Source organism: Colletotrichum truncatum (genome assembly GCF_014235925.2).
Source record: "Colletotrichum truncatum strain CMES1059 chromosome Unknown Contig_0001, whole genome shotgun sequence".
Taxonomy (NCBI): domain Eukaryota; kingdom Fungi; phylum Ascomycota; class Sordariomycetes; order Glomerellales; family Glomerellaceae; genus Colletotrichum; species Colletotrichum truncatum.
This window is the reverse complement of record NW_027222398.1, coordinates 2,101,251-2,126,376: the sequence shown is the minus strand read 5'-3', so window position 1 is coordinate 2,126,376 and position 25,126 is coordinate 2,101,251. Positions and strand designations below refer to the sequence as shown.

The following is a 25,126-nucleotide window of genomic DNA, read 5'->3' as shown; positions in this document are numbered from 1 at the left end:
CCTACGGAGATGTACTTCTGCTTCATCCTCCGATCGCCCACATCTTCAGCATCTGCCCCCCCCTGGTATTTTCAAGAGGCACCAACCACTCACTACCAACCGCCCCGACTTTGCAACGCTCCATAGACCACCGCCTTGCTATGCCTCAAGTCTCTACAGGTTTTGTTAAATCATGCTCGCATTGACAGGGCGTAAACCCTCATTACCATAAGCATATCCGAGCAAACACTATAGTCGATGTCACTACACAATGCATCATCCAACTTGTCGAAGCCTGAACCCTATACGGGATCTGCCACGACTCAGTCAATGTCAACAAATCCCATGAGATAAGTGCTTCACCACCTCAACAATGACCGGATGCACGCAGGCGACAGGTGATGATGACCGCCGCCTTTCATCCTCACGATCGGTTACTCCAGGCGACTGGCGGTGTGCCGAGACACGTGAGCGATGGTTTCTGTCCCGGTCCCGGTCAGGTGGGCCTTGCGACGAGTCCAGGTGGACCACCGCCGTTGATGTCTCGCCCGTCACTCACCGGACAAGACACCGCTGCATTGCGGCTTGCATCTCCGGCGCATGAGCCAAGCTGACTAACTCGGTGCCTCGTGGGAAAGAAAAAAAAACATGATGGCAGACATTTCCCTTACAGTTCACCGTCCCATATGCAGCCGGCCAAGTCTCAAAACTTCTCAACAACGGTCAATATGTGTTCTATGAAGACTTGGACGTAGACGTAGACTGTAAAGTACCCTCCAGCAACGCAGAAAAAGCTTGTCAAACTCCCATCAGCCTCCACAACCGCGAGATTCCTATTCAATGGCACCCAAGTACCCCAAAACGCCAACGCCAATAATCAGGTCTGGGGGGAAAGAACCAGCTAGATAGCTAAGAATGCATGTACCCACGGCCGCTCTAGGTTTGTTGTCGTTTGTAGTGCGTGTGTGTGTGCGTTCGATTGCACGTGTACATGTGCACTGCGAGATATGTTGTGCAGCATCACATCCTGAGACGCGGCAGTTGACCCTGCGATCCGTACCTCTGTGAGCGTCCCAGTTCCATGCATGCCTCTAGAAGCCCTTTCCCAAACCAGGAATGCTATGCCACCGCTCTCGACCATCCCCGCAGCATCACCTGACTACTCAGAGACCTTACATGGCCATCTCGGCCTGCAGCTTCCGGAGCTCTGCTTCCTCGTCGTCTTCCTCGACGGCAGTCGTCTTGCCTTTGACTGGACAGTACTTATTAGCTACTTCATCTAGGCCGAGTACGGAGGGGATTGGTTCCTTACTTTCTCCGTTCCCCACTGCAGGCATGCGGTGGACAGCATCCGATACGGGCACCGAGCCGGTGCTGATCATTTGCTCGTCCAACTGCTCCTGCTGCATTTGCTCCAACTCGTCTTCCAGATCCTCGTCGATGATATTGTCTGTCTGGCCCGTTGTAATGGCGTTGACAATCTCTTCGCTGAGCGCATTCTGTTCTCGAAGATCTTCCCTGTAACCAGTGTGTAAGTAATCGCCGATAACGAAATGAAGAATAAAGCCCGGTACGTACATAGTCTGGTCCACCTTTTCGACCGTGAGCTTGCCGTGGATGCCCTTCATGGCCTGGCCGGCCTTCTCCATCGCCAACAACGTCTCGCGGTTGATATTTGCCGATTCGATAGCGTTGATCTGGGACTCAAGTGTCGTGATTTGAGAAATCGTCTGCTCCAAGCTGTGTTCATGACCCTTCTTACGGCGCAAAGCGGCCTTTGCGGCTGTTATGACAGTTCGTTAGCACACTACCTCTCCTCGGTATATCGCTCAAGCAGCTTACGCACCGTTTTTGTTGGTGTTGACGTTCTTCCTCGCAATAGCGTCCTGCTCATCCATCAATGTCTGCAGGTGCTTCTCTCTTTTTTGCAGCATATCAAGCTGGACTCGCAGGCCAAGGATTGCATCTTTGGCGTCATTCTTCTTCTTGGCGCCACCGCCGCCGCCAAACCAGCCCCAGACACCAGACATGATGAGGTTTGCTTAACGGTTTTTGGTTTGTATATTGTAAAATGTCGTTTCGAGGTACTTAAGTTGGTATCGAGGATGTGTGCAGGCAGCTATCGGTTTGCAGGCAGCCGTATTATCAGGTTGCGTGGCAGTCGGCCGAAGTTTGATGGCGGGGTACCGAAACGGGACGCAAGTGGGCACTAGTCGTCGTCAACGTACCGTGGAACCGATGAAGCGTATTGGCAGACCCAAAGACTAAGGCGTTATGATGTACGACGAAGCCCTTGCGGCCAACAGGTCGAGTAATCGCAAGGTTGATAGACAGAAGGCTGAGAGATTGGGTCAGGTAGGCAAGTATGATGCAACCTCCCGACTGGCTTAGCGATGCCGTTTAGTGGGCGGCGGGCGATGACGGTGCCTGCCCAGCAACAATGCCCGCCTGATTTACCCGTAGTTCAACCGGTCAGATGACCTTTGAGGCACGTGATCTTGTTCCATCATGGGAGTGCCTTATCACATCTACCTATCTTCTTATCAAAGGCCCTTATGTAAGCTCGTATACTGTGACCTTGGCACATCGAACTGAAGCTTCGGGTTACCTATGAAGGCACCTACTCTCTTCCACGATTCTCTCCGATTTCAACCGCTCATCATATGTTTGAACTCAATAATCCACTATATTTTGACGCATGAAGTTATGCATTTGACTACACCACAACATTTGCTTCTCAGATTCAATCACGGCACCGATTATGTCAAGAGGTCCACTGCCGTCCAGGTTGTGTCTCCTCTCAGACCTACCATCTAAACCAGCAGGCGAAAAAGTCCGGTTTCTGGGATGGTGAGATGCCCTAGTCCCATTACGCCTGATTATTCGTTATAGAGCGTTTTTCGACTGTCTCATGGAGCTTTTCTGGTATATCCAATTATCATCCGTCTGCTGACTTGAATCCAGTGTCACTTCCTACTCGACAGACTCAGCTGTGCTTACCCTAGAGCACGGCTTCCCCAAAGGATCCAATGTTAGTGCATCGATTGACGTCCAGCTCTTGCTCGGAACAATCACGTCGGAGCAGACTAGTGTTGGCGAGTGGGTAAATGTTGTTGGCTATGTTACACCTACTTCTTCGGGAACGCGGGCCAAAGGAGCATCCCGCGAGCCGCAGAACGTGGCTATTCAAGCGCTGTTACTCTGGTCTACCGGGCCCCTCAATCTTCAGCGGTACGAAGCGTCTTTTGCGAAAACATGAACCTATATCTGGATCAGTCTGCAGCCGATATTCTGACAAGGCGAGGCACACCACCTGCTTTGAACATCTGCCACCTGACCTGAGCACACGTCAACGTGGGCTTTTCTCACGCTGTGAGCAGGCAGACGTGTCACGCCTGAGCTGTTCTCACCACCTGGGCGCAGCCAGCCTTGCATCACCGATTGGTTGATCGATATCACGAACCACCGCAACCTGATAAGGGCTATTCTTCCCCCGATCATTGGTAACTATTATACTTCCTTTAGTACGTGAGGTCAAGTACGGATCGAATGTCTTTAGTGGTCCCAGGCCTTCAGCGCATCCCATAGAGCAAGGCACATTCGGACAGTACGGGTGCACTGCCCCTGGTCTGCAACGACAACTTGGTCCGACTTTTATGCATGATGTTTATTTGGGGGAAGCACTACGTATGCTAATTGGGTATCTGGACAGGGTGAAAAGCTAGCTGGTCGCATCCGCTGGCGCTGCACTTTGCTGTGCACCTCTTGCAACGATTTCGCATACACATACCTTTTGGGAGCAATGGGAAGACGACACCGATGATTTTGACCGTCACCAGTGCACCCCAAAACTGCCAGTTGGCAAACCGTTGCTGGACGAATCTAGACACAATAATCCTGCCGTCCCAATCAGACTGACCAGTCTATACTACTTCGTACGCCTGCTGCCGAACCAGTCACAAACAGCGAATGTTTGGTCGGATCCACCGTCCGCTGCGGCCACCAGGCCACACAAATCAAGTTCCCCTCACCAGCAAAACAAAACCTTCTTCGCATATGGTAACGCCTCGAATCATTAAATCCCACAAATTCCTGCCGTTATGCACGAAAGGGCTCACCCGCTGTCTGCAACGCCTGTGTTGTCTGTGTGCTTAGATCCAAAAATCTAGCCCAATCTTAGATTCCGATCACTTCGTTCGACTCCACCGAACAGCTTGGCCTCACTCGCGTCGCCTATCATCGTAACGTCGATGCCGCTCGTTGCTCCGGTGTACCTCGTGTCTTCTTCGCGATGACTCCTTAGACCCTCGGGATATTACTACTGGCTGATGTAGTGGTCTCTTGAGGGGTTTGTCGGCCTCCTGTGCCCTAATTGCGGCCTGTCGCTCCCACATTTCTTTAGACTTCCTGCAGATATCATCGATTTGCTCCTGAGAACAGTAGCGGTGGTCAGCGACTTGGCACAGCCCCTGAAGGATAGGGTGATGCGATGACAAAGCTCACGTCTGTCAGGCAAGGGCCAGGTGTGGTGATGAGAAAACCATCTTCTCCCTGTTGATGCTGTGAGAGTTGTCTCGATCATCATGGCTGAGCTGCTCACACCTCGTTTGTATACGGCCTGACCGTTGCATCCGGCCCCAGGTAGTAAGGAAGCTCTTGAGTAATTATTTTCTTATGGATGTCCAACCTGGGAATCCAGTATCTGTTCATCTCTGATGACGAAGACATGACAGTTGCTTAGGGCGTGAGATAAATGACCTGCCTGTCCGGAATCCCGGGGTTGACAAGATGTTGCACGCTGTTCTTGAACGATGGCAACCAGGAGGACGCGACGGTATTTATCTTCGCCAACTATGTGACCATCTGGGCGTGCCAATCCTCGTACACTACATCCAAGTGATTAATCCGACTGTCCAGGCATATTATTGCACCAGGGCACAACAAGAAGCGCACTTTTGCATTCCTGCCTCTTTAGGCCCAGCTGTCGGTATCCTCACCGCTCCGACTCCTCAGTCGTCAGAACCTGCCTTTACTCTTCCTGCATGCAAGGACGAACGCCACATACTCTCATTGTCTTGACAAGTTCTCACGAGTGAGAACCATCCAACTGGAGTGCGTTCCACCCTAGGGGTTGGGGGGGTGTGAGCCTGCAGCAGATAGACAGAAAAAGTGAGGCGGACGGAGCGCCCAACCCATGACAGTCCGCCTCACACCTGTACCGATCCCTTGCAATCTCTAACCGCGAATCATAAGCGCTTAAACGCATTCATGTTCAAATTCACCACGAAATGGAATGCGATGGTTTCGGCCGTTATGCCAGCCATCGAATAAACGTTTGGGGGTTCTCAATTCGTCAGTTCTCGGATATGGATCCTTCCGCTGCAAGATCCAATAACAGCGCGCCGCTGCGGTTTCTGCAGGTCCATCTTCTCATCGCCGTCAGCGAACATGCTGAGATGGAACATCTCCTCGTGGTTTTTCTCGATTACTTTTCAGCTTGTGTTCCCTTCAAGGATAGACCTGGTGGGTAGGGTAAGGCTGCATTGGTCACTGGCGGCGGAAGGCGCCGATCCCGTCGATCGTCGCTTTGGACATCAAGGCGAGCATGCGGGGACGATGAATAGGGGCCATCCATTGCTGCTCTAAATGGTATATATCCAAGGATCTCGGATTCTTCAGCAGTCCGGATGGACCCTGACCCTTCACGTTTTTGTTGTTGGTCCCGGATTTCTGGTTCTCAGGGCTGCCGTGATCGGCGTCGTTCGCACCGGATTTGTCGGTATTCTAAGTGCCGATGAATACTAATCTCATGATCCGTCGCCCCGGCTTCACAACTTTATCTACTCAGAGTCAATGGTGGTGTGCTGCTTGATTTTCATCTCCTGTCCACGAACATGAGCGAGCTCCAAGACAGCATAGTCTTGGCTCACACTTGACGAATTAAACATAACGCAAGCCCACTCTCATCACGCCCAAGACATAATGATGAGGCTGGCACTTTTGACAAGGCCATCCATGGTCAGAGCCATTATCTGTAATACCACTTAATCCTCTTTCCCCCACGAACGGTGCGCTTCAGAGCGCGGGGATGTATTCGGAATCCAATCAGCATCGACTCAACAACTAAGGCGGTTCCTATCCCACAGCCTCATAGTCCTTGAACGTAGAATGAAGCATGCATTATTATGTTGTACACCGAACGATGCAACATTGAGCCGAGAACATGCCGGGCTTCGCTTCCAAGTGGATAGCTAGGCAGACCTCCGCATGATATATCCCTTCGCCATGAGCCTCGCCAACTAAAGACCAGCCTCTTAGTATGATGCTCATTCCCCACTTGAATCAGTTGGCTTAGTGTGTTATGGAAACGGCATTCGAATACGCCGCCTTACTAAAGGTATAGGATCTCATCAACACGAGAATCAATATGAGGATTACGATGCCGGTTAGGATGCTTGCAGGAATATCCAAGTGCAGTTTTGGGTAGGCGAAGTTGAGAATAAAGTGAGGTCTGTAAGCAGCTTGAGCCGCACGACAGCCAAACTGAATCCACGGCCCCTCTTTACGGTGCATGTTTGAGTCAGGCAAACAGCACTTTGAGTCGCAAGTTGAGGAGGCGACCATACAAGAAAAAATACACTTGATTGGGAAGGCTGCAAGTGATAGTGGGGGGGCCTAGACCGGGGAAGATGGAATTTTGCCTGCAGCCAAATGACTCTCTATCGGTATGCAAAGGCCATTTATATCGGTCCCAGTTACGAATAACCGGGCCCTTCCAATGAATTTCTTTTAGAATCGGAATGATCGAGGCGAATCATCTGAGGTAGCGAGCTGTCTCATCATTGTGTGCTGCACTAGGTATCAATCGACAGACTCGGCCATCCTATGCCAAGGCGGCAATCCCTTCACGTATCTCAGTTTCCAAGAAATTCATTACTCATGTTATTAGCCGGCCATGGAAGTCCAGCTACCGAGGCTGGGGCAGATATGTGTGTAAGCCGCTCCCGAACGGGATGGTTTATGAATGCAGTTTTGCGACAGAATGACCGGCAACCATCCTAACAGGCTCCTCAAGCTTTCCAAGAATCGATTCGACGTCTACTTACCGGATGAAATTACCCTTCAGTGGACCGTACTCTCATTTCTCATATAAGTCGGTAATTGAGCCATATTGCCTAGCAGCCGACTAGCGGTGACACACTCATTCAGGCTAAACGAAACGGGCGGCCACTTTGTATGGCGTACCACCGCACAGTTGACACTTTATGGAACGGTCTTTGACTTTGTGAGGATAATCTTCTTGCACTCTCTCCTTTCGGAAGTTCATGAGGCTATCTTTTTACAACTCCGCTTCCTAAATAGGTTCGTCACTAGCCATGGTTGCTGGATGACACTTCACGTACACCTGTTTGGACCACACCCAAAGTCGAGATGGTATCATTTGAGCCCATAGTTTGGTTTGAAATGCACCCTCTAACGTCAAAAGAGGAAACTCACATCCGTTACAAGCTCAAAGCGTCTTGCATCTTGCTTCTTTACACCAAGCGATTGTTCTTCTTCCAAATGAAGTCGCCAACACCGTTGTAATGTTTTCAATTCTGCCTAAGAAGCCATGTGGTGCGGCTACTTCAAAGCCAACATACATATTCATAGGTCGCGCCTCCAGAGATATTGCTACTGATGCTGGGCTCTCGGGCGCTACTTTTTGTCAACTTTGGGTTTCCGACGCCAGCCAACGGCAACTTTTCCGATGCATTCCCTTAGCATCCTTGCGGCGGTACTCGTCGCTTGCACTCCAGCGACAGCACAGCTGAATCAACTTGCCGTCGCCGCTGGTTTCAAGTACTTTGGCACGGCAGTCGACAACCCCGGGCTGAACAACCAGGCTTACATGAACATCGCCACGAACAAGAACGAGTTCGGCCAAGTGACGCCTGCCAATGGACAGAAGTGGGACTCGACAGAGCGATCGCAAGGCCAGTTCAGTTACGGAAATGGAGACGCCGTAACCAGCCGAGTGCGTCAAGCTGGCCAGATCTTGCGGTGTCATACCCTTGCCTGGCATAGCCAGCTCCCTAGCTGGGGTAATTCACTTCTGTAGCCTTCGTTGAAATATTAACGCTGATGAGAATTAGTGAACAACATCAACGGCCGCGACGCAATGACACGGGTGATTCAAACTCATATCCAGAATGTAGCGGGGCACTACAAGGGCCAATGTTACGCTTGGGACGTGGTAAACGAAGCCCTTGAAGATAACGGCGCATACCGTAACAGCCCGTTGTACCGTGCCCTCGGCAAGGACTTCATCACGGTAGCCTTCCAAGCTGCCGCCGCCGCGGACCCGGCCGCGAAGCTATACTACAACGACTATAACATTGAGAACCCGGGCGCAAAGTATAATGAGGCACTCAACATCGTCCGCAACCTCAAGAGTGCCGGGGCAAGGATCGACGGCGTGGGGCTACAAGCTCATTTCATCGTTGGACAGACGCCCAGCCTGGCTAACCTCAAGACTGTGTTGAGTGGTTTCGCAGCGCTGGTTGACGAGGTTGCATATACGGAGTTGGATATTCGCCACCCGAGGTTGCCGGCCTCTGATGCGGACAGGGCGCAGCAAAGCCGAGACTACCAGACTGTTGCGCAGGCTTGTCTTGAGACGAGTAAGTGCGTCGGTATTACTGTTTGGGATTTTGCGGATCAGGTAAGGCACTTTTGAGATTTTATTTTGATTAGGGAGGAAGCTGACAAAGTTACAGTATTCTTGGGTTCCACAAACCTTCCCCGGCCAGGGCGACGCCTGTCTTTGGAACAGCAACCTGCAGAAGAAACCTGCGTATACGGGCTTGATCAACCTATTCTCGAGCGCGGCATCTTCAAGGGCTAGTACCAGCTCCGCTTCAAGCACGAGGTCTTCTCCAAGCAGTACCTCAAGTTGTGAGTAGTCATTCGTCAAGAATTCCATGTCATGAGTCTACCAAACTAACAGAATCCAGCTACTCCGACTGTATCCACGTCAACAATCACCAGCTACATAACCCAAACTGCCACCATCACCCAGCCTCCAGTGTCAGCTTCGTCCCGGTCATCCATTGTTACTGTGATTGTGACAAGTTGGACCACGACCGTTGTGACAGTAACAGATATTGACACCGTCATCGAGACCGTGACGCAATGGGTTCCGCCGCCGCCGACATCTACTGTGCGATCGACGACTTCAACGAGCACGTCGCGGAGTTCCTCGACGCCACGGTCGACGACGCAGCCTCCTGCGCCTGAGCAGACTCAGACAAAGTATGGCCAGTGCGGCGGGTCGAACTACACGGGCGCAACCAAGTGCGCGGCTGGTTCGAATTGTTCTGCAGTTGCGCCGCCGTGGTATTACCAGTGTTTGTAGTTAGAAGTAAACGTTTTGCTGAATTATCATTTCCCCCTTCCAGACGCATATATATGTGGCCATTGGTGGTGACTCTACTTTATTCGTTCATTTTTGTGTCCCTTCTTTTTTATCGATGATCTCTTGCAGGCTTGGTGCTATGTGAGATATACCACAGATTTTTCAAGCCAGCGACGTGAACTATTCCGAATGCTCGGGTTACCAACATAGAAACTAAATAGCAACAAACAGTTCAACTTATCTCAGATTTCTCTTATGTTTTAACTTCTTAACGTCCTATCTTTGGTAACTGTAATGACTGCCCAGGATCAAACCCTAGTGATGAACACCCAATGGTATATGAACGGCCTTTAACGGTGGAGGAGTTATTACATAATGGCAACGCTGTTAATGATTTCCTTGTGCTGCTGGCTTCAACCCAAGACGCTCCTCTGTAATCTGAACTATTTCCCGCCAGTCCATCATCGCGCCGCTACCTGTATCACCGCACGCAAGAGTCTTTTCCATGGGTTTCAACACCTCAAACCACTTCCACTCCTCCTCAAGCACCTTGACCTGTTTTGATGTAATGGGATGTACGTGCATGCTTCGAATCATTAGCAACAAACAGAACAGTAAACCATGGTAAAAAGAGGGCGCCATACGCAGTGTTCATAGCAGTGGCTACTAGAATCTTCTTCTTCCGCCCGTCGACCAGTCCTTCGGGATCCCATGCGCGGACGACACTCAGCAGGAGACAGCACAGTAGTTAGTACAAAGACACACCGAATCAAAAAAGAAAAAAAAAAAAATCATGAGCGCTTACTTATCTGAAAAGCCGTTGACTACTTTTGCAAGCGTATTAGCTGACAGAGGCGCAATAAGCATGAGATCGGCCCATCTCCTCAACTCGATGTGGAGAATACTAGCACCCCTGCGCCAAGGCTGAACCCATTCGTCCGCATCGAGATGCAGACCGTCGACGTTGGGCATGGCGCGGATGGCCGCTAGTGACGGTTGTTCTTCTGTCGATCCATTGAGGAATTCTGTTGCCGAAGCCGTCAAGATCACCCGGATGGAGAGGTTCTTGTGGTGGCTGAGGGCCTGGATGATGTTGGGCAGCTTGATTGTCGCTACTGAGCCGCTTGAGGCCAGCAGGAGATGAACCTTACCGTCGGAGCGAGACGCCGCGACGTCCGCGGCGGGGTCGTCCGAGGAGCCAACTTTCGACATTAGATGCTGCTTGTGACTCAGTGTTAGTAGTTTCCCTAAGCGATGCTTTACTCGGCGGTTTTCTAATGGGGAAATTTATGCGGATTATTTTTGTTTCAAGGTATTTTCCTTGCCTCCTTATTTCATCGGAGTTGAATGGTAGAAGTGATGGCACGAGACACAGCGCACAAGCAAGTGTCATGATGAGGCATATCAACCCCACTCTTGAACGGTGGAGGGAATAAACTCACATGTGAATTTATGAATGTTTAGTTCTAAGGTTCGTTGCGTTCAATATGGCAAAAAAAGAACTTCTATTGTAAGAATTAGGATGTAGGTGACAGGAAATCAAAGCGATTCTGGATGGCACTAACTGAATATTTAGTTATCATTTGTAAGATAGCTTAGTTGATGAAGGTAGAATTATCCAATGTAAGTAAGTTGGAGTGACTCGGTACTTGTGCTGAGTAAGCATGTTCGCAGTGCGTATACCGACAGTGGATACCACTCGGCCCCACTACCGCCGAGTCGGTTTGGGTTCGGAGCTCCGGACCAAGGTTCATGAAGAGAAATGATAATGATAGATAGGAACGCATATACTCAGCAACATGAAATTGATCCTACCAGAAATAGTACTAGATCATTGTGTCAATATCTACGCGTAAGAATCATGACCGCCAACGGGCATGCTCTCTAGAGAATTGCATACAGCACTACTACTTGTTCAGCATGGATAAACCGCCATTCAGTGCTAGAATAAGCTTCGGAAACCCCAAAACAAAAATAGAGTCAGTTTGAAGGACGAATTAGTCGAGTTGTCTTTAAAGTTCATCTCGCATTCTTAACCAGTAATCATCAAGTGATAGTGACGATGGAGCCAAGCAGAACATGTCTCACCTCTTGATCCAGGCAATGGTGATTAAATGGCAATTATGACGGCAAATCAGTACCGACAAAGTATGGTTTAAGAAACTTTGCCGAGAAAACCAAGTGTAAGCTTGAAACAATGGATGAACCAACACTTCAAGACCCAGAGACAAGATCTCCATTACCTAAGCACGCTATTCAGTTGATCCTGATTTCATTGGCCAATCACACCTCGAGGCCCATTCCCAGGCATTTTGCGGGGTCCCAAATTTTTTTGCAGCTCGAACTGCAAGGTGCAGGGCCCAAAAAAAAAAAAAAGAAGGTGAAATCTTGCACCGGCCAAACAGCCGAAACAAGACGTACGACACATCATGGCGGCCGGCAGCACGTCTTCCTCCCTTACGTCGCAGACCTCCAACACGCTCACCTTCGCGCCCGGAATGGCCGCGCACCTCCCGAACATGTCCGGCGCCAGCACCGCTGAAGTGCGCGCCCTCTTTGACAACCTGGGCCCTGCGAACCGTCACGCCTTCCTGCAGCCGCCGCCCGCGATTCCCTCTGCCTCGCTGCAGGTTGTCAAGGATACGCTGGACGCCTTTGCGGGCCAGATCAGCGATGAGCAGCTCCGCCTGCTAAAGGAGGCAACCAAGAAGCGCAAGCGAGCCGACGCAGGCGAGAGGGCAGATGTGCTCAAGATCCGCAAAGTGCACGTTGACGGGTTCGAGACGACCCAGGTCTGGCAGCAGGCACGCCGTATTATCCAGAGCGCTTTGAAGCATTCTCAGGAAACTCTGCAGGAGCTCGAGGACCGGAACGAGATTGTCACGAACGGCGTTGCCGGTGAAGATAGCCTTGCAGAGTCCGATGAGGAAGGATCTGAAGATGACGACGAAGAGGAGGGCTCCGACGATGAGGAAGAGCTCTCTGGTTCCGATCTGGAGGGCCTGGAAGACGATGACGACGAGGAAGACCTGGAGGAAGGGTCCGACGTCGAGGGTCTGACTGGGGACCTAGAAGATATGGAGGATGACGAGGAACAAGAGGAGGAAGACGATGACGACGACGTATCAGAGACATATGTTGAGGACCCTAACGGTCTCAACGACGGATTCTTCTCGATCGACGACTTCAACAAGCAGACACAATGGTTCGAAGAGCAAGATGCCCGGGGAGACCCCAACACCGACGTCGCCAGCGACGAAGAGGAAATCGACTGGACGGCCGACCCGCTAGCCGCGTCAAGCAAGTCAAAACCTAAGAAAAAGGCGGACGAAATGGAAGAAGATGTTGAAGAAGAGGAGGACGATGACGAGGACGACGGGCCTACGTTCGGTGACATGGATCTTAACGCTCCCGAGGGCGCCAGCGACGACGAGGACATGGATGATGCCGCTGGCGAAGAGGAGGAGTTCAACGCGAACGGCATTTACTTCAAGGACTACTTTGCACCACCACCGAAGAAGGGCTCCAAGGACAAGAAGAAGAAGTCGGTCCGCTTCGCCCCCAAGAAGGTCACCGAAGAGGACGTGGAGCGCGCCATGGAGGACGTCAAGAGAGACCTCTTCGACGACGAGTCGGACCACGGAGACGATTCCGAAGACGCCCTGTCCGACGTCTCCGCTGGCGACCCGCGGTCCCGCAGATCAGCCCACGAGAGACGCCAGGCGAAGCTTGCCGAGGAGATCCGCAAACTCGAAGCAGAGTCGGTTGCCAAGCGTTCGTGGACACTGACAGGTGAGGCCTCGGCCGTCGAGCGACCTGTCAACTCCCTTCTGGAGGAGGACCTCGCATTCGAGCACCTTGGAAAGCCCGTGCCCGTCATCACGGCCGAGGTGAGCGAGGGCATCGAGGACCTCATCAAGCGCCGCATCATCGCGCAGGACTTTGACGAGGTCCTCCGTCGCAGACCCGGCGCCGATCTTCCCGAGAACACGCGCCGCGGGCTCATCGAGCTTGACGACTCCAAGTCTGGCAAGGGCCTGGCGGAGATCTACGAGGAGGAGCATCTCAAGAACACCGACCCCGACGGCTACGTCAGCAAGTCGGACGAGAAGCTGCAGCGCGAGGAGAAGGAGATTGAGCAGATGTGGAAGGACCTCAGCGCGCGTCTCGACTCGCTCAGCAGCTGGCACTACAAGCCCAAGCCGGCGGCGCCGTCGCTCACTGTTGTCTCGGACGCGGCGACGATCAGCATGGAGGATGCCCAGCCCACGACGGCGCAGGGCGTCAGCGGCGGCCAGAGCATGATTGCACCTCAAGAAGTCTACAAGGCCGGCAAGGACACGGCGGAGAAGGGCGAGGTGGTGGCCAAGAACGGCCTGCCGGTGGCCAAGCAGGAGATGAGCCGCGAGGACAAGCTGCGTCGGCGCAGGAGGGAGAAGGAGCGTATCCGCAAGGCGGGCGGCACGGACGCCAAGAAGCCGCTGGGCAAGAAGGCACAGATGCAGAAGGATACGCTCGCGGACCTCAAGAAGGGCGGCGTCAAGGTCATCAACCGCAAGGGTGAGGTTGTAGACGTGGACGGCAACAAGGCCAAGGCGGAGGCCAAGGCGACGAGCAGTAGCTTCAAGCTGTAGAGAGAGAGAGCATGGTTCACCATCGTGAGATGCTGTAGCATGTGGACGGAGTTGGCTTGGGGCGTTGTACGGTCCGGTCTGGTGATAATTCTGGACAGATGGTATAGAATCCGGAGTAATTTTTTTTCATGTGTATCACAAATCAAAAGCATTTCTATCCGTATCTGATCTCTTTACCTGGTTTGTTGGGTCGAATAGAAGAAAATTGGGCAATTTACAAACAGCCAAGCACATGTTTATTCTTGCATACACGGATACAGAGTCGACTCCATCTCTCTCTCTCTCTCTCTCTCTCTCATCCCTGCCCATTATCGCCAGGTCTAAAGCCATGGCAGCTGTAAAATGACACACAGATATTGGAGCTGAAAAGAAGTAAAGGATCCGACGCCGGCAGGGTCCGCAGAATCGCCAAGGAAGGTTTGACAGGCACTCCGCCGAAGGCACCCGAAGACGCACCAAGGGACTGGATGGATACGTATTCAGCAACGGGCGGGTGGGACAGGGGGGACACCCCCGCCAGGGCTTCTCAGCCAATTAGAAGGTTACCAAAGGCGTTTGTCAGTGACATAAAATTCGGTCAGCACTGGAAAACGGTCTTCCCACTGTGGTCTGTTTGCTTAGTGTCTGCACTGCCCACCTGATGATTTGGGCGGGTATTCATCCCAGTGGAATTACGAAGGGTAAAAAAAAAAATGAAAGCAGCCACGGGTTAGAAATTGGAAATCCCAAGGCATTTGGTTGGGCAATTGTCAGGATCTGTAATTGTAATGCAGCGTCAGCATTCTACGCTTCCCACCCTTCCCCTTCCCGCTTTTCCCCCTGCTCGACTCTGTCTGGTTTCCTAAGCATGGTGGCATGTAACCTACCCCTTCCAATTGTGATATGGTCTGCCTGGTGATTTAATTGTGAGTGACTCTGTCTTGCGTAAATGGGGGCGGGGTGCGTTCCGTTTTCGGACCCCTATCGGAAACCTTGCCAGAGCAGCCCAATGACTTCTTCGCATCCGTAAGCAAAGATCTGATAAAGATGTCTGGGTAGCCGCAGGTTGCGTGCACATGGAGAAACTTGCATCTCCGTAAATGCTACTTGCCTCTGACCCGTTGGAACTTTTCTTTATCAGTGACCCAACCGAACTAGTCGTTGTCCTATTTTCTTCTCACACCCCTTCGGCTCTCTCTACCTATATCTCTCTCCTTTGGCTGCTACAGCTGCTGCCATTGCTGCCCTGTTCCCCCCCCACGGAATCAAACCAAAAACCACGGCTACGCAATACCGTGTGATAACTATATCCGATTACGGTGTCCACCCCGCCAACCCCTCATCATTACGCGCTTATCAAGCAAAAGCACCGTGGACAGTACAGCGACTACCACGCTACACAGTTTTCCTCCGAATTTGTCTTGACTAATCCCAAGGAGACATCCCCGACAATCAATCAATCACCTCCCTCCTCTACCATCTAAGAGAAAGAAAAAAACCCCAACCACACACCACACAACTCTACACATCCTCTTCTTCTCCTCACGTCTTTTCAATTTTGTGAATTCTATATCTTTCCAAAACTACCTCTGGCCTGATTCACCCTTACCGCCAATACCAACGTCACACGCGACCCCCCCAAAAAGGAAGACCAACAATCACAATGGCGCCCTCCGTAGTAACCCTCGATATGACCCCCGACTTCGACTTCACGCCCGCTTCCACCACCACAACCCCCCAGAAGCGAACTCTCCTCCTCGCTCCTCCCTCCATCGCCTCTCACCCAACGAAGCTCGGCAAGGTTCTCTCCACCTATGACCGCACCACCACCGATCTGCAAATGCTCGATCGTGTTGCCGCCCGCATGGTCTCTCTCCCATCCTCGACCTACGATCTCGTCCTTGTCCTTACTGACGCCGACGGCTCCCGTGTCGAGTCGACCCGCCTCCTCTCCGATCGCTCCGTCCTCTCCTCCGTCGCCGAAGCCCTCAAGCCCTCCGCCGAGCTCCGTGCTCAGGACGGTGGCAACTTGGCCAATGACCCCGCCGTCGCTCGCGAGGCCGTCCTTGCTGGTCTCGTCAATGCTTCTGGAGGCTTCTCGAAGCCCGACTACGATGAGGACCAGGTCGTTACCCTCTCTTTCGGCAAGAAGAAGGCTGCCGCCAACGGTGCTGTCTCTCTGAACAAGAAGCCCACTGTTACCACCACGGCACCCCCCGTCTCTGCGCCGCCACCCGGCGTTGGCTTCGTTGACTTTAGCGACGACCTCGACATGGACGATGACGAGCTCATTGACGAAGACGCACTTCTCACGGACGCTGACCTCACTCGTCCTCTTAACATTCGTACGTCCCACAGTCACACCACCACCCCTTCCCCTATGATTTCCCAACTCCATTACAAAAAGAAAAAAACATGTGACTAACAACTCGGTAAAAACAGCCCCCGAATGTGCTCCCAAGGCAGGCAAGCGCCGTCGCGCTTGCAAGGACTGCACCTGCGGTCTCGCAGAGCGCATTGCAGCCGAAGACGCCGCCACCCGTGCCTCCGCCGACGCTGCCCTCGCAGCAGCAGCAGCAGCCGCTGCCGCTCCCTCCGTGAAGCTGGGCGCTGACGACTTGGCCGAGGTGGACTTCACCATCCAGGGCAAGGTCGGCTCTTGCGGCAACTGCGCCCTCGGCGACGCCTTCAGATGTGACGGATGTCCTTACATCGGATTGCCCCCTTTCAAGCCCGGCGAGGAGGTTCGCATCCTCAACAACGATATCCAACTGTAGAGGGCTCTCTTTATCTCTATCTCTCTCTGTCTTCTCTCTCTTCTTGTCTTCACTGGGATCAACTGGAGTTACACGACCATCTTTTTTTTCCGCGGCATCGGATGTGGGCAGCCTGGTACATATTCCCAGCTTTTGTGTATACGTGCATTTATTCGGCGGCGGGTGGGTGGATGGGCTTCTTTATGGATTGGGGCGGGAAAGGGGGCATCGTCATGCCACACACACACACACACACACACATAACACGCACGCACATTGGCGCTTAACAAGTTGGAAAAATACTTGTATATCTTTGGTGGGTGTTCGAGGCGTATGAAAATAAAACCAAGACTACTACTACTACTACTAGTACTCGGAATTTTAGGTTGGAGGATTGAAATGAAATGGAAATGGAACGGAATGGATCCAATCGTTCGTCGTTCGGGCTTGGATCATTCAAAGTCTTTTTTTCTCTGATGGGTAAATATATATATATAAAACTAAACCACATGGTATTAGACCGTGATTGAACGAGAAAAAAAAAATGACATTTCATTAGAGACAATGTGTTTTTTTCTTTTTGACTCTATACTAATAATGATACACACAACACACACAACTCCGTCCCGTGCTTATAAAATATGCGAGTTTCCTGGGTTTTGGCGTGGCTCCTGTGTTTGGTTTTCTTTCCCGCTGAAGAAAAAAAAAAAAGAGCCCAAAAAAACACACTTTCCCAATGCATTGATTGATTCGAGGAGCGATAATACTAGCCCAACTAACCCAAGCTCTTCTTCTTCCAAGCTGTCCAAATGTTCTTCCTCCTATTTTACCTCGCTGAGCGACTGCCGTTCGCTGCGCCCGAGGACCTCTTCTCCTGAGGCTCGTCATCGCTGTCTCCTCCAACGCTGTAGCGGTCCTTGTCCATTTCCGTCGTAGTCGGCGTCGTCACATGGAGATCATCGAGTTCGCTCTCGTCAAAGTCGCCGGTCTCCACGTCACGACCGGTGCGTCTGTCGCGGAAGCCCTCCAAGCCCCGCGCGTTGGATCTCTGGCTTGTCGCCGGTGGGCCGCCCATGAGGCCGGTGTAGCCCCTACGCTTGCGACGCTCGCGCCAGATGTACCAGCCCCAGACGCTGGCGGCGATAACGACAATGACGAGGACGATTTCGCCGGATCGGTAGTATGCCTTCCATTTAGCCTCGTCCAGCTTCTTCTGCGTCTCTTGGTCAACATTGGTGTTGTTGCCAATGTTGCCGACTGAGGTGGCAGGGCCGCTCTCGCCGTCAAGTCGGGAGTCGATGGGCGTTCCGCCAACGGAGCTGATGTCGACCTTCATAAAACGGTCGAGCATGTCGCGGGAGCGGCGGGCGTAATCGAAGGGTACCATGTGGGACGAGTTGTAAAAGAGAATGTAGGTGAGGTTGCGCGCCTCCTGCCAGAAACCAGCGGGCTCGCCCTCGACGGTCCAGTCACGACGCGGTGCCCAGTTTCCAGGGGACACCTCAAAACCCTTACCGCCGTTCCATTCCATGTCGCCAATCATCTGTTCGGTTCCAACGTGGTTGCAGATCAGGTCCTCGGCGCCGGAAAAGAGTGCGATCGGAACCTCCTTCAGCAGATCAGGCAGGAAGTCTCTCGAAGGAGCCGAGTTCTTGGCTCTAAATGCGGCGCCGACAGCACCATTGCATTCCTTCCAGCCGGTGGTCTTCTGGGGGTTGATGTGCAGAGCATTGACGACGTCGGTTCTTCTCAGGTAGGGGGTAACATGGACCAGGTCGGGGGGCCAGTTCATTCCGCAAGAGGGGTAAGTATCCTTGAGACGAATGTCGTACATGTTGATGCAGTCACGCTCGCCCTTGGAGTTCACCTTGGCCGTCTCGGCAAGAAGCTCCTGCAGGACGGTTTCGCACTCGGCGAAGTCGACGGTATGCTCAACAGCAAGGGAAGTGCGGCAGATGCGCCATTGCTGCTCGAGCTTCAGTGCCACGGGGGAGCTCTTTTCAATGAGCTTCTTCTCGTAGGCAAACTTGAGATAGGCATCATATTGCTCCTTGGGGGAGATCCATGCGTTTCCCAGCAAAAGACCCTTCAGGTTCCAGATGTTCTTGGTTCCAGGCTTCTTGTTTCTCTCGAGCATTTGCTTCGCGATGTAAGGGATGTGCTGGCCAGCGTACGATTCGCCTGCGAGGTAAATCTGTTCTCCGTCAGCTCACATGTTCCGAGGCATCCCGCGTACGATGCTGTTACTTACGTCGTCATGCTCGTACTCGGGGAACATGGCGAACCACTTCTCGAGGAACTGGACGAACTGTTCGGCCATCTCGGGAAGCTCGTGCAGGTAAGAGTTGGTGTCAACATAACTGAAGCCGGTGCCGACGGGGTTATCGACGAAGAGCAGGTTGGCAAACTCGTTCCAAGAACCATTGTTGTAGACAAGAGTATCCTTATCCTTGACGCGGTAAGGGCCAATTTCCATCAAGGCGCCATCCTCGGAACTGCAGCCGGGGCCGCCGTTGAGCCAGATAACGGTGCGCTGTCTGTTGGCGATATGCTGGTTCTGGAAATGCCAGAAGAAAAGGTTTCCGTTGTGTTCGGGAGTGACCTCGACGTGACTGTGATGAAAAGGCGCGTTAGCTAGATAGATTCACATTTTGCGGTGCCGCCATTTGCTCTTTTGGGAGGGTGGGTAGTGGTCCTTGTCCAAGGGACGGGGGCGGCGGATGGGAAGGTTCAGCTTACCCTGCGTGCATCTTAATGAAGGGTTCCTTGGGTGCGCCGGGCAAGTTTTGAACAAAATATTCGGCGGCGCTCTGGGCGAACACCGATGGCGTCCATGATGCCAGCGCAAGTAGCAGCGCCGGCATCAATGATAGGACAGCCATGGTTAGGGAAGTGTGTCCTCCCCGAGGCTACCTCTTTTTTGATGGGAATCGGACAAAAGAGTTACGGGTGCGATCCGACCCGCGATGGCATGTAGGCTTCTCCCCCCTTTGAAGAAAAATAATAAGAAGACGAGAATAAAGAGGAAATGGAATTCGAGATTGGAGAGAGGGGGATAGGAGGGCGAAGGTCGAGGAAGGGAGATGGGGGAAAAAAAGGATGCGATGCAAGAGGTTCGTTGAAGGTTGCTGCCGGTCCTGTGATTTGTCTGGGAGGAGCAGATCTGAAAGGTGTACTCTCGACTCTGGACTTTCGGTGGTTGCGCAACCTCTTGCCCATCCGGCCATCCCTGCTCGGTCCAGGTACCTACCAAAATTGGCTGGCGCGGCATTGGCACAGACTGGTACGGAGTAGGAGCTGGGGGGGTTCACCTAGCTGGTTATCGCTCGGCGGATAGTAGCGCAGCCGAAAGATGCCGCAGGGACGGAGGGGGCCACTGTGGCACTCCCTAAACAGGGGCTTCTGGGGGGCCGGGGCGGAGGGCTACTCTGCTACTCTGCTACTCTGATACTCTGAGGGTGAGAGGCACACACTCAGCTCGCGCTGAAGGTGACGTGGGCCCCAGCTTTTTTGCGTTGTGAACCTACCAAAGGGAATGGACAAGTACTGGTCTGCGCGGCCTTTCCCCTCCTTGGACCTTGCTTTTTCAGCGTTCTCTCGGGAAGCTAAAATACTGGTGTGTAGTCTGTTTATAGGTACTACCAACGAAGTATGTGTGTGTGCGTGTGTGTGTGTATATTTACAGAAGACTATCCGAGGCATTCATGACAACTAAACATGCAACACATGGGAAAATCACCATCAATTTCGAGGGCATTACTGTTTGGACTGTCGATCGAACACCCTCCTCGTTGTCTTCTCCTAAATGGCCAGACAGGGAGCAGCCCAGAACGAGATTGTACGGAACGTCGGGGTTACAGGCAATATGTGCGGAATTCCCATACAGATCGCCCAACGATTTTGTTCAGGGTCTGGCTTACCTAATACACCAATTTAGCGGATCCCCAAATTGCCCCCCCAGCTTGTACACAATCTGGAACCTGAGACATCAACATTCAGATTGTATCGGTACTTCCCTCCTCCCCTTGCCGGCATCCATGGATGCAAATTTCCCCTTGTATTGGAAAGGAGCCAAGACGTTCTTTATCCCTGGGAGATGATTACACTACGGTCAAAGTGAAGAATATTACCTAAACAAGACTTCACTGTACAGAATAACAATGACAACTTTGCTTCTGCTCCAAGTGAAAATAAACCCCAGATAGAATTGAAAAAAACAAAAACAAAAATAAAAATGCCAACCGTCGGGGCAGCCGTTGCCAAGTGCAAAGCCAATTTTTGCGGCGTCTCTTCTTAGGGCAGAACTAGAAGCGCTTTAGCAATTCAATTGGAATGTCTTAAGGCCCCAGTGGAGAGAGACGCCAGCAAGCGCCTCTCTCCCCAAGCCAGGACGTGGTGAATGACTCCAAACAAGCGTTTGACCAACTTTTCAGCCCATAACACACCATAGAACGCCCACTGGTCCTCGATTACGCGGCCTATCGCTACCACCTCGCGTCTAACTGAGGTATCAAAATTTCTCACACTCACACCCCCCCTAGACCAAAACACCAGAGAGAGCCTGGAACACGCATCCACTACAGAGTGCAGAGATGGCCGCCTCGGGAAAGACGTACATCGTCGAGCATCTCGACCCTGAGCTGGGGCCGTGGTCCGAACTCGAGTACATCGCAATCGCCAAAGAAACCCATGCCGCCGGCGGCACCTTTCTGCTGTCCTCCCTGCCCGCCGCCTTCGTCGTCCCCGATAAGTTGAAGGAGGTCCCGGCCCTCAAGGCCGAGAACCGGGGTGTTGAGGAGCTCTACGCCCAGGACAAGTCCCGCGTGTGCCTCCTTGACCCCTCCGCCGCCAGCGATCTGAGCCCCGAGGACGGTGAAAAATTTGACGCCTTTCTTTTCGGCGGTATTTTGGGTACGCGGCTTGTCGTCTTGCCATTTTTTTGTTTTTACTTTTATTTTTTATTTTCATTCTCGTCTTTATTTCACATGAAGCTAATCTGTTCAAATTCTCAATCTAGGCGATGACCCCCCACGAGGTAATTTTTGTTTTCTTCATCCATTCTTTATGTGAACATTCATCTAACCCCCTCCAGACCGGACCTCCGAGTTGAGGAAGAAGGGCTTTGAAGGTAGACGGCTGGGTCCCACTCAGATGACCACTGACACCGCCGTCCGCGTCACCAGAATTGTCGTCGAGGAGAAGAGTACGCCTAGCACCCTTCATTTTATGTTATTGCAAACAGTCACTCAACCCTTGCAGTTCCCCTGGACAAGATTCCCTACGCCGAGTACCCCGAGCTCAAGTTTAACGAGCATGAGAGCACCCAGATGCCCTTCAAGTATGTGAAGGACAAGGATGGCAACCCCATTATGCCTGAGGTGAGAACTGAGTCTCTCTCTTATGAGCCACGACAGACATACTAACACGTACAACCAGGGCATGGTCGACCTGATTCGCAAGGACGCCGATAAGGCGATTGATGACCTCTTCTAATTTGATACCAAAAAAAAAAAAAAAACAAATTAATTACGAATTACGAGGAACAGCTCACCAATGCTGAAAGGCCTCAACTTTGTCATGCCGTGAATGCAAGCCCAACCTTCTCATTCTCATTGCTGTTACACTTTCTATTGACAGTAACACCCAGAATTCGAGAAGGTTACCTTCGTCATGCTGCTAACCAACTCGCCCGTTTCAATTAAACATTTGCAAAAGAACCTCGGAGTTCCTTGTGTAGATGCCGCATCCTGGCCTTCGTTAACCCCGCACCGGAGATCGGCCATCATTGACTTCCAGAGAGATGGTTGGCTGCGATTGTCGACTTTGGAATCCAATTCGCCCATTCCCCTCCTCGTATTCCTCACTACTCGGAAAGTTGATAAGATGTAGTGACTGACATCCCCTCCCCATCTGCTCTCTCAACTCTCCTACCCACGACTCGCGGCAAAGTTCACCGTGAAGCTGTACTCCCTGCGCGAAAGAACTGGCCGCATCATCCTTATCAATTTCGACTTTCCTTTCTGGGCAATATCCCCCTCGGTGTTGAAGTCACCTATATCCCCCGCCCAACCCGGCTCTCATAACTACTCAAGAGTCTAGACTTGTCTACTTCACTCTTGACATCGCTCACCCAGCCCATCCTCAATCAAAGTCATCCCCTCTGTTATCATCCACACTTTCAAAGGAACCAAAATGTCAAATCCGCAGTTCACATTCCGCGAAACAACCTTCACGAGCCCCTCCCTCCTGCTAACCCGACGCCGCACCGTCTCCCGCACCACCGTCCACACCCAACTCGAACAGCTCCGCGCCAACGGCCAATACGACTGCTTCAAGCTGAAATGGCACCCCATCTTCGACGACAAATCGCGCTGGCCCGCGCCCCTCCACCTATTCTGGGACAGCGACGTCGCCAAGTGGATCGAAGGCGCCTGCTACTTCTTAGTTGAAGAGTACGACGTAAAGATCGACGCCGCGGTCCGCGAGCTCGTCGACATGATCCGCTCAGCGCAGCACGAAGACGGCTACCTCAACGTGCACTTTTCCGTCGTCGAGCCCGGGAAGCGCTGGACTAATATCCGTGACATGCATGAGATGTACATTACTTAATCCCTCTCACTCAGAGTCGTCAGACCAGACCACATGGCTAACCATTACACAGGTACAACGCAGGCCACCTCATCGAGGCAGCACTATCGCATTTCCAATACTACAGGAACGAACTCCTAATGGAGCCGATCCGGAAGTACATCGCCCACATCCGCCAGCGTTTCGGCCCCGGCGAGAACCAACTCCGCGCCTACCCAGGCCACCCGGAGATCGAGCTCGCCCTGCTACGGTTCTACTCCGCGACGGGCAGCCAGGACGCGTACGACCTCGCGCGCTTCTTCCTCGAGGAGCGCGGCAACCCGACGGGCCAGGACGGCAAGCACTTTTACGACTGGGAGGCCGAGCAGCGCGACGAACCACGCTGGAAGAGACCCAACTCGTGGCCCATGGACCGCTCGTTCTGGTACTGCCAGGCCCACCTCCCCATCCTCCAACAGACGACGGTAGAAGGACACGCCGTGCGGGCCATGTACCTCCTCACCGCCGCCGCCGATCTTCTCAGCCTCTCATCATCATCATCATCATTATCATCATCACAACAACAACCCTCCGACCACCACACCTCCCGCAGCAGCACGCTAGTGAGGTCCCAACAACCGCTGACGAACTCCGCCGAGTGGCTCGACGCCCTGCTGCGGTTGTGGTCCAACATGGTCCACAAGAAGATGTACCTCACGGGCGGCATCGGGGCGGTCGCGCAGTGGGAGGGTTTCGGGATAGACTACTTCCTGCCGCAGGGGCCCGACGAGGGCGGATGCTACGCCGAAACCTGCGCGTCGGTGGGCGCGATGATGCTCGCCGAGAGGCTCCTGCACGTGGCGCCGCTGGACGGGGAGTACGGCGACGTGATGGAGCTGTGTCTCTACAACAACGTCATGACGGCCATGAGCGCCGACGGCAGGGCCTTCACGTACGAGAACCAGCTCGCCAGCTGCGACGCCGCCAGGAGCGAGAGGGAGGACTGGTTCGTGTGCGCGTGCTGTCCGCCCAACGTCACGAGGTTGTTCGGCAGTCTCGGGGGTTACTTGTGGGATTACGGCGGCGATACGCGTGAGGCTTTCGTCAACGTGCACTTGTACACGAGCGCCGAGGTGAAGTTCCGAGTGGGCGGCGGCGGCGGCGGCGGCGACAAGGAGATTGGGTTCTCGCAAAAGTCGAATTGGCCGTGGGAGGGCAACGTTCTCTTCCAGCTCAAGGGCGCCGAGGACGTCGCGACAAAGATCCGCCTGCGCATCCCCGCCTGGTCGAGGGGCGAGTTCGTCCTCACGCCGACGCCGCGGCGGGGCGAGTCCGGCGTGGAGAGGGGGTATCTGTACCTCAGCTCGGCGTACGTTGCCGAGAACCCCGTCTTTTCGCTCCACATTCACGGCTTCTCCCCGCGGTACGTCGCACCTCATCCGTACACGAACCAACGGACGTTGAGTCTTGCGAGGGGTCCGATTGTGTATTGCGTCGAGGACGCCGATAACGAGTGGGAGGAGAACCATTTCAAGGATATTGGCATCAAGGCCGGAGAAAAGGTTGAGGAGGAGTGGCGGGCCGACGACAAGAGTGGAGAAGAGTACTTTGCGTTGAAGACGACCGGGTGGGAGCGTTCTCCTGAGGTTCTGGGAAGGGGAGAGGGGGGAAAGGAGAGGGACCTCGTGTTTGTGCCGTTTTACTTCCGCTCTAACAGGGGCGGAAAGGGGCAGATGAGGGTTGGGCTAAGAGACGATGGGAGATAGTAGACATCTCGGCGGCATGTTGGGCTTGCTCTCTAACCTCTCCAAGGT

The 25,126-nt window shown here is 52.9% G+C and overlaps 11 protein-coding genes across 11 annotated transcripts; 6 read left to right on the top strand and 5 right to left on the bottom strand.

Annotated features, from left to right (window-relative positions):
• Positions 1–880: 880 nt before the first annotated feature.
• Positions 881–1,120, bottom strand: CTRU02_200521 (uncharacterized protein; the record flags this gene model as incomplete). The annotated part of the gene is made up of 1 exon (XM_070203705.1): positions 881–1,120. The coding sequence occupies one exon, from the start codon at positions 1,118–1,120 to the stop codon at positions 881–883; it is 240 nt and encodes a 79-aa protein (XP_070062287.1).
• Positions 1,121–1,151: 31 nt separating this feature from the next.
• Positions 1,152–2,009, bottom strand: CTRU02_200520 (snf7 family protein; the record flags this gene model as incomplete). Its single annotated transcript, XM_036718528.1, has 4 exons — positions 1,152–1,231; positions 1,292–1,497; positions 1,558–1,762; positions 1,826–2,009. 4 exons carry the CDS (start codon positions 2,007–2,009, stop codon positions 1,152–1,154), a joined length of 675 nt encoding a protein of 224 aa, XP_036589528.1.
• Positions 2,010–2,740: 731 nt separating this feature from the next.
• On the top strand, positions 2,741–3,238 carry CTRU02_200518 (uncharacterized protein; the record flags this gene model as incomplete). Its single annotated transcript, XM_036718526.1, has 2 exons — positions 2,741–2,829; positions 2,944–3,238. 2 exons carry the CDS (start codon positions 2,741–2,743, stop codon positions 3,236–3,238), a joined length of 384 nt encoding a protein of 127 aa, XP_036589527.1.
• A 961-nt stretch (positions 3,239–4,199) lies between these two features.
• Positions 4,200–4,707, bottom strand: CTRU02_200519 (uncharacterized protein; the record flags this gene model as incomplete). The annotated part of the gene is made up of 3 exons (XM_036718527.1): positions 4,200–4,409; positions 4,483–4,530; positions 4,582–4,707. The coding sequence occupies 3 exons, from the start codon at positions 4,705–4,707 to the stop codon at positions 4,200–4,202; spliced, it is 384 nt and encodes a 127-aa protein (XP_036589526.1).
• A 3,022-nt stretch (positions 4,708–7,729) lies between these two features.
• CTRU02_200517 (glycosyl hydrolase family 10) lies at positions 7,730–9,376 on the top strand (the record flags this gene model as incomplete). The annotated part of the gene is made up of 4 exons (XM_070203704.1): positions 7,730–8,063; positions 8,115–8,683; positions 8,739–8,916; positions 8,976–9,376. The coding sequence occupies 4 exons, from the start codon at positions 7,730–7,732 to the stop codon at positions 9,374–9,376; spliced, it is 1,482 nt and encodes a 493-aa protein (XP_070062286.1).
• Positions 9,377–9,763: 387 nt separating this feature from the next.
• CTRU02_200516 (flavoprotein) lies at positions 9,764–10,588 on the bottom strand (the record flags this gene model as incomplete). The annotated part of the gene is made up of 3 exons (XM_036718524.1): positions 9,764–9,962; positions 10,021–10,113; positions 10,182–10,588. The coding sequence occupies 3 exons, from the start codon at positions 10,586–10,588 to the stop codon at positions 9,764–9,766; spliced, it is 699 nt and encodes a 232-aa protein (XP_036589524.1).
• Positions 10,589–11,805: 1,217 nt separating this feature from the next.
• Positions 11,806–14,010, top strand: CTRU02_200515 (U3 small nucleolar ribonucleoprotein MPP10; the record flags this gene model as incomplete). The annotated part of the gene is made up of 1 exon (XM_036718523.1): positions 11,806–14,010. The coding sequence occupies one exon, from the start codon at positions 11,806–11,808 to the stop codon at positions 14,008–14,010; it is 2,205 nt and encodes a 734-aa protein (XP_036589523.1).
• A 1,642-nt stretch (positions 14,011–15,652) lies between these two features.
• CTRU02_200514 (Fe-S cluster assembly protein DRE2) lies at positions 15,653–16,766 on the top strand (the record flags this gene model as incomplete). The annotated part of the gene is made up of 2 exons (XM_036718522.1): positions 15,653–16,334; positions 16,432–16,766. 2 exons carry the CDS (start codon positions 15,653–15,655, stop codon positions 16,764–16,766), a joined length of 1,017 nt encoding a protein of 338 aa, XP_036589522.1.
• Positions 16,767–17,571: 805 nt separating this feature from the next.
• Positions 17,572–19,627, bottom strand: CTRU02_200513 (pheromone processing carboxypeptidase kex1; the record flags this gene model as incomplete). The annotated part of the gene is made up of 3 exons (XM_036718521.1): positions 17,572–18,939; positions 18,997–19,357; positions 19,485–19,627. 3 exons carry the CDS (start codon positions 19,625–19,627, stop codon positions 17,572–17,574), a joined length of 1,872 nt encoding a protein of 623 aa, XP_036589521.1.
• Positions 19,628–21,337: 1,710 nt separating this feature from the next.
• On the top strand, positions 21,338–22,238 carry CTRU02_200512 (Protein arginine N-methyltransferase SFM1; the record flags this gene model as incomplete). Its single annotated transcript, XM_036718520.1, has 5 exons — positions 21,338–21,656; positions 21,763–21,780; positions 21,838–21,948; positions 22,005–22,123; positions 22,182–22,238. The coding sequence occupies 5 exons, from the start codon at positions 21,338–21,340 to the stop codon at positions 22,236–22,238; spliced, it is 624 nt and encodes a 207-aa protein (XP_036589520.1).
• Positions 22,239–22,937: 699 nt separating this feature from the next.
• Positions 22,938–25,078, top strand: CTRU02_200511 (DUF1680 domain-containing protein; the record flags this gene model as incomplete). Its single annotated transcript, XM_036718519.1, has 2 exons — positions 22,938–23,341; positions 23,407–25,078. The coding sequence occupies 2 exons, from the start codon at positions 22,938–22,940 to the stop codon at positions 25,076–25,078; spliced, it is 2,076 nt and encodes a 691-aa protein (XP_036589519.1).
• Positions 25,079–25,126: the final 48 nt, after the last annotated feature.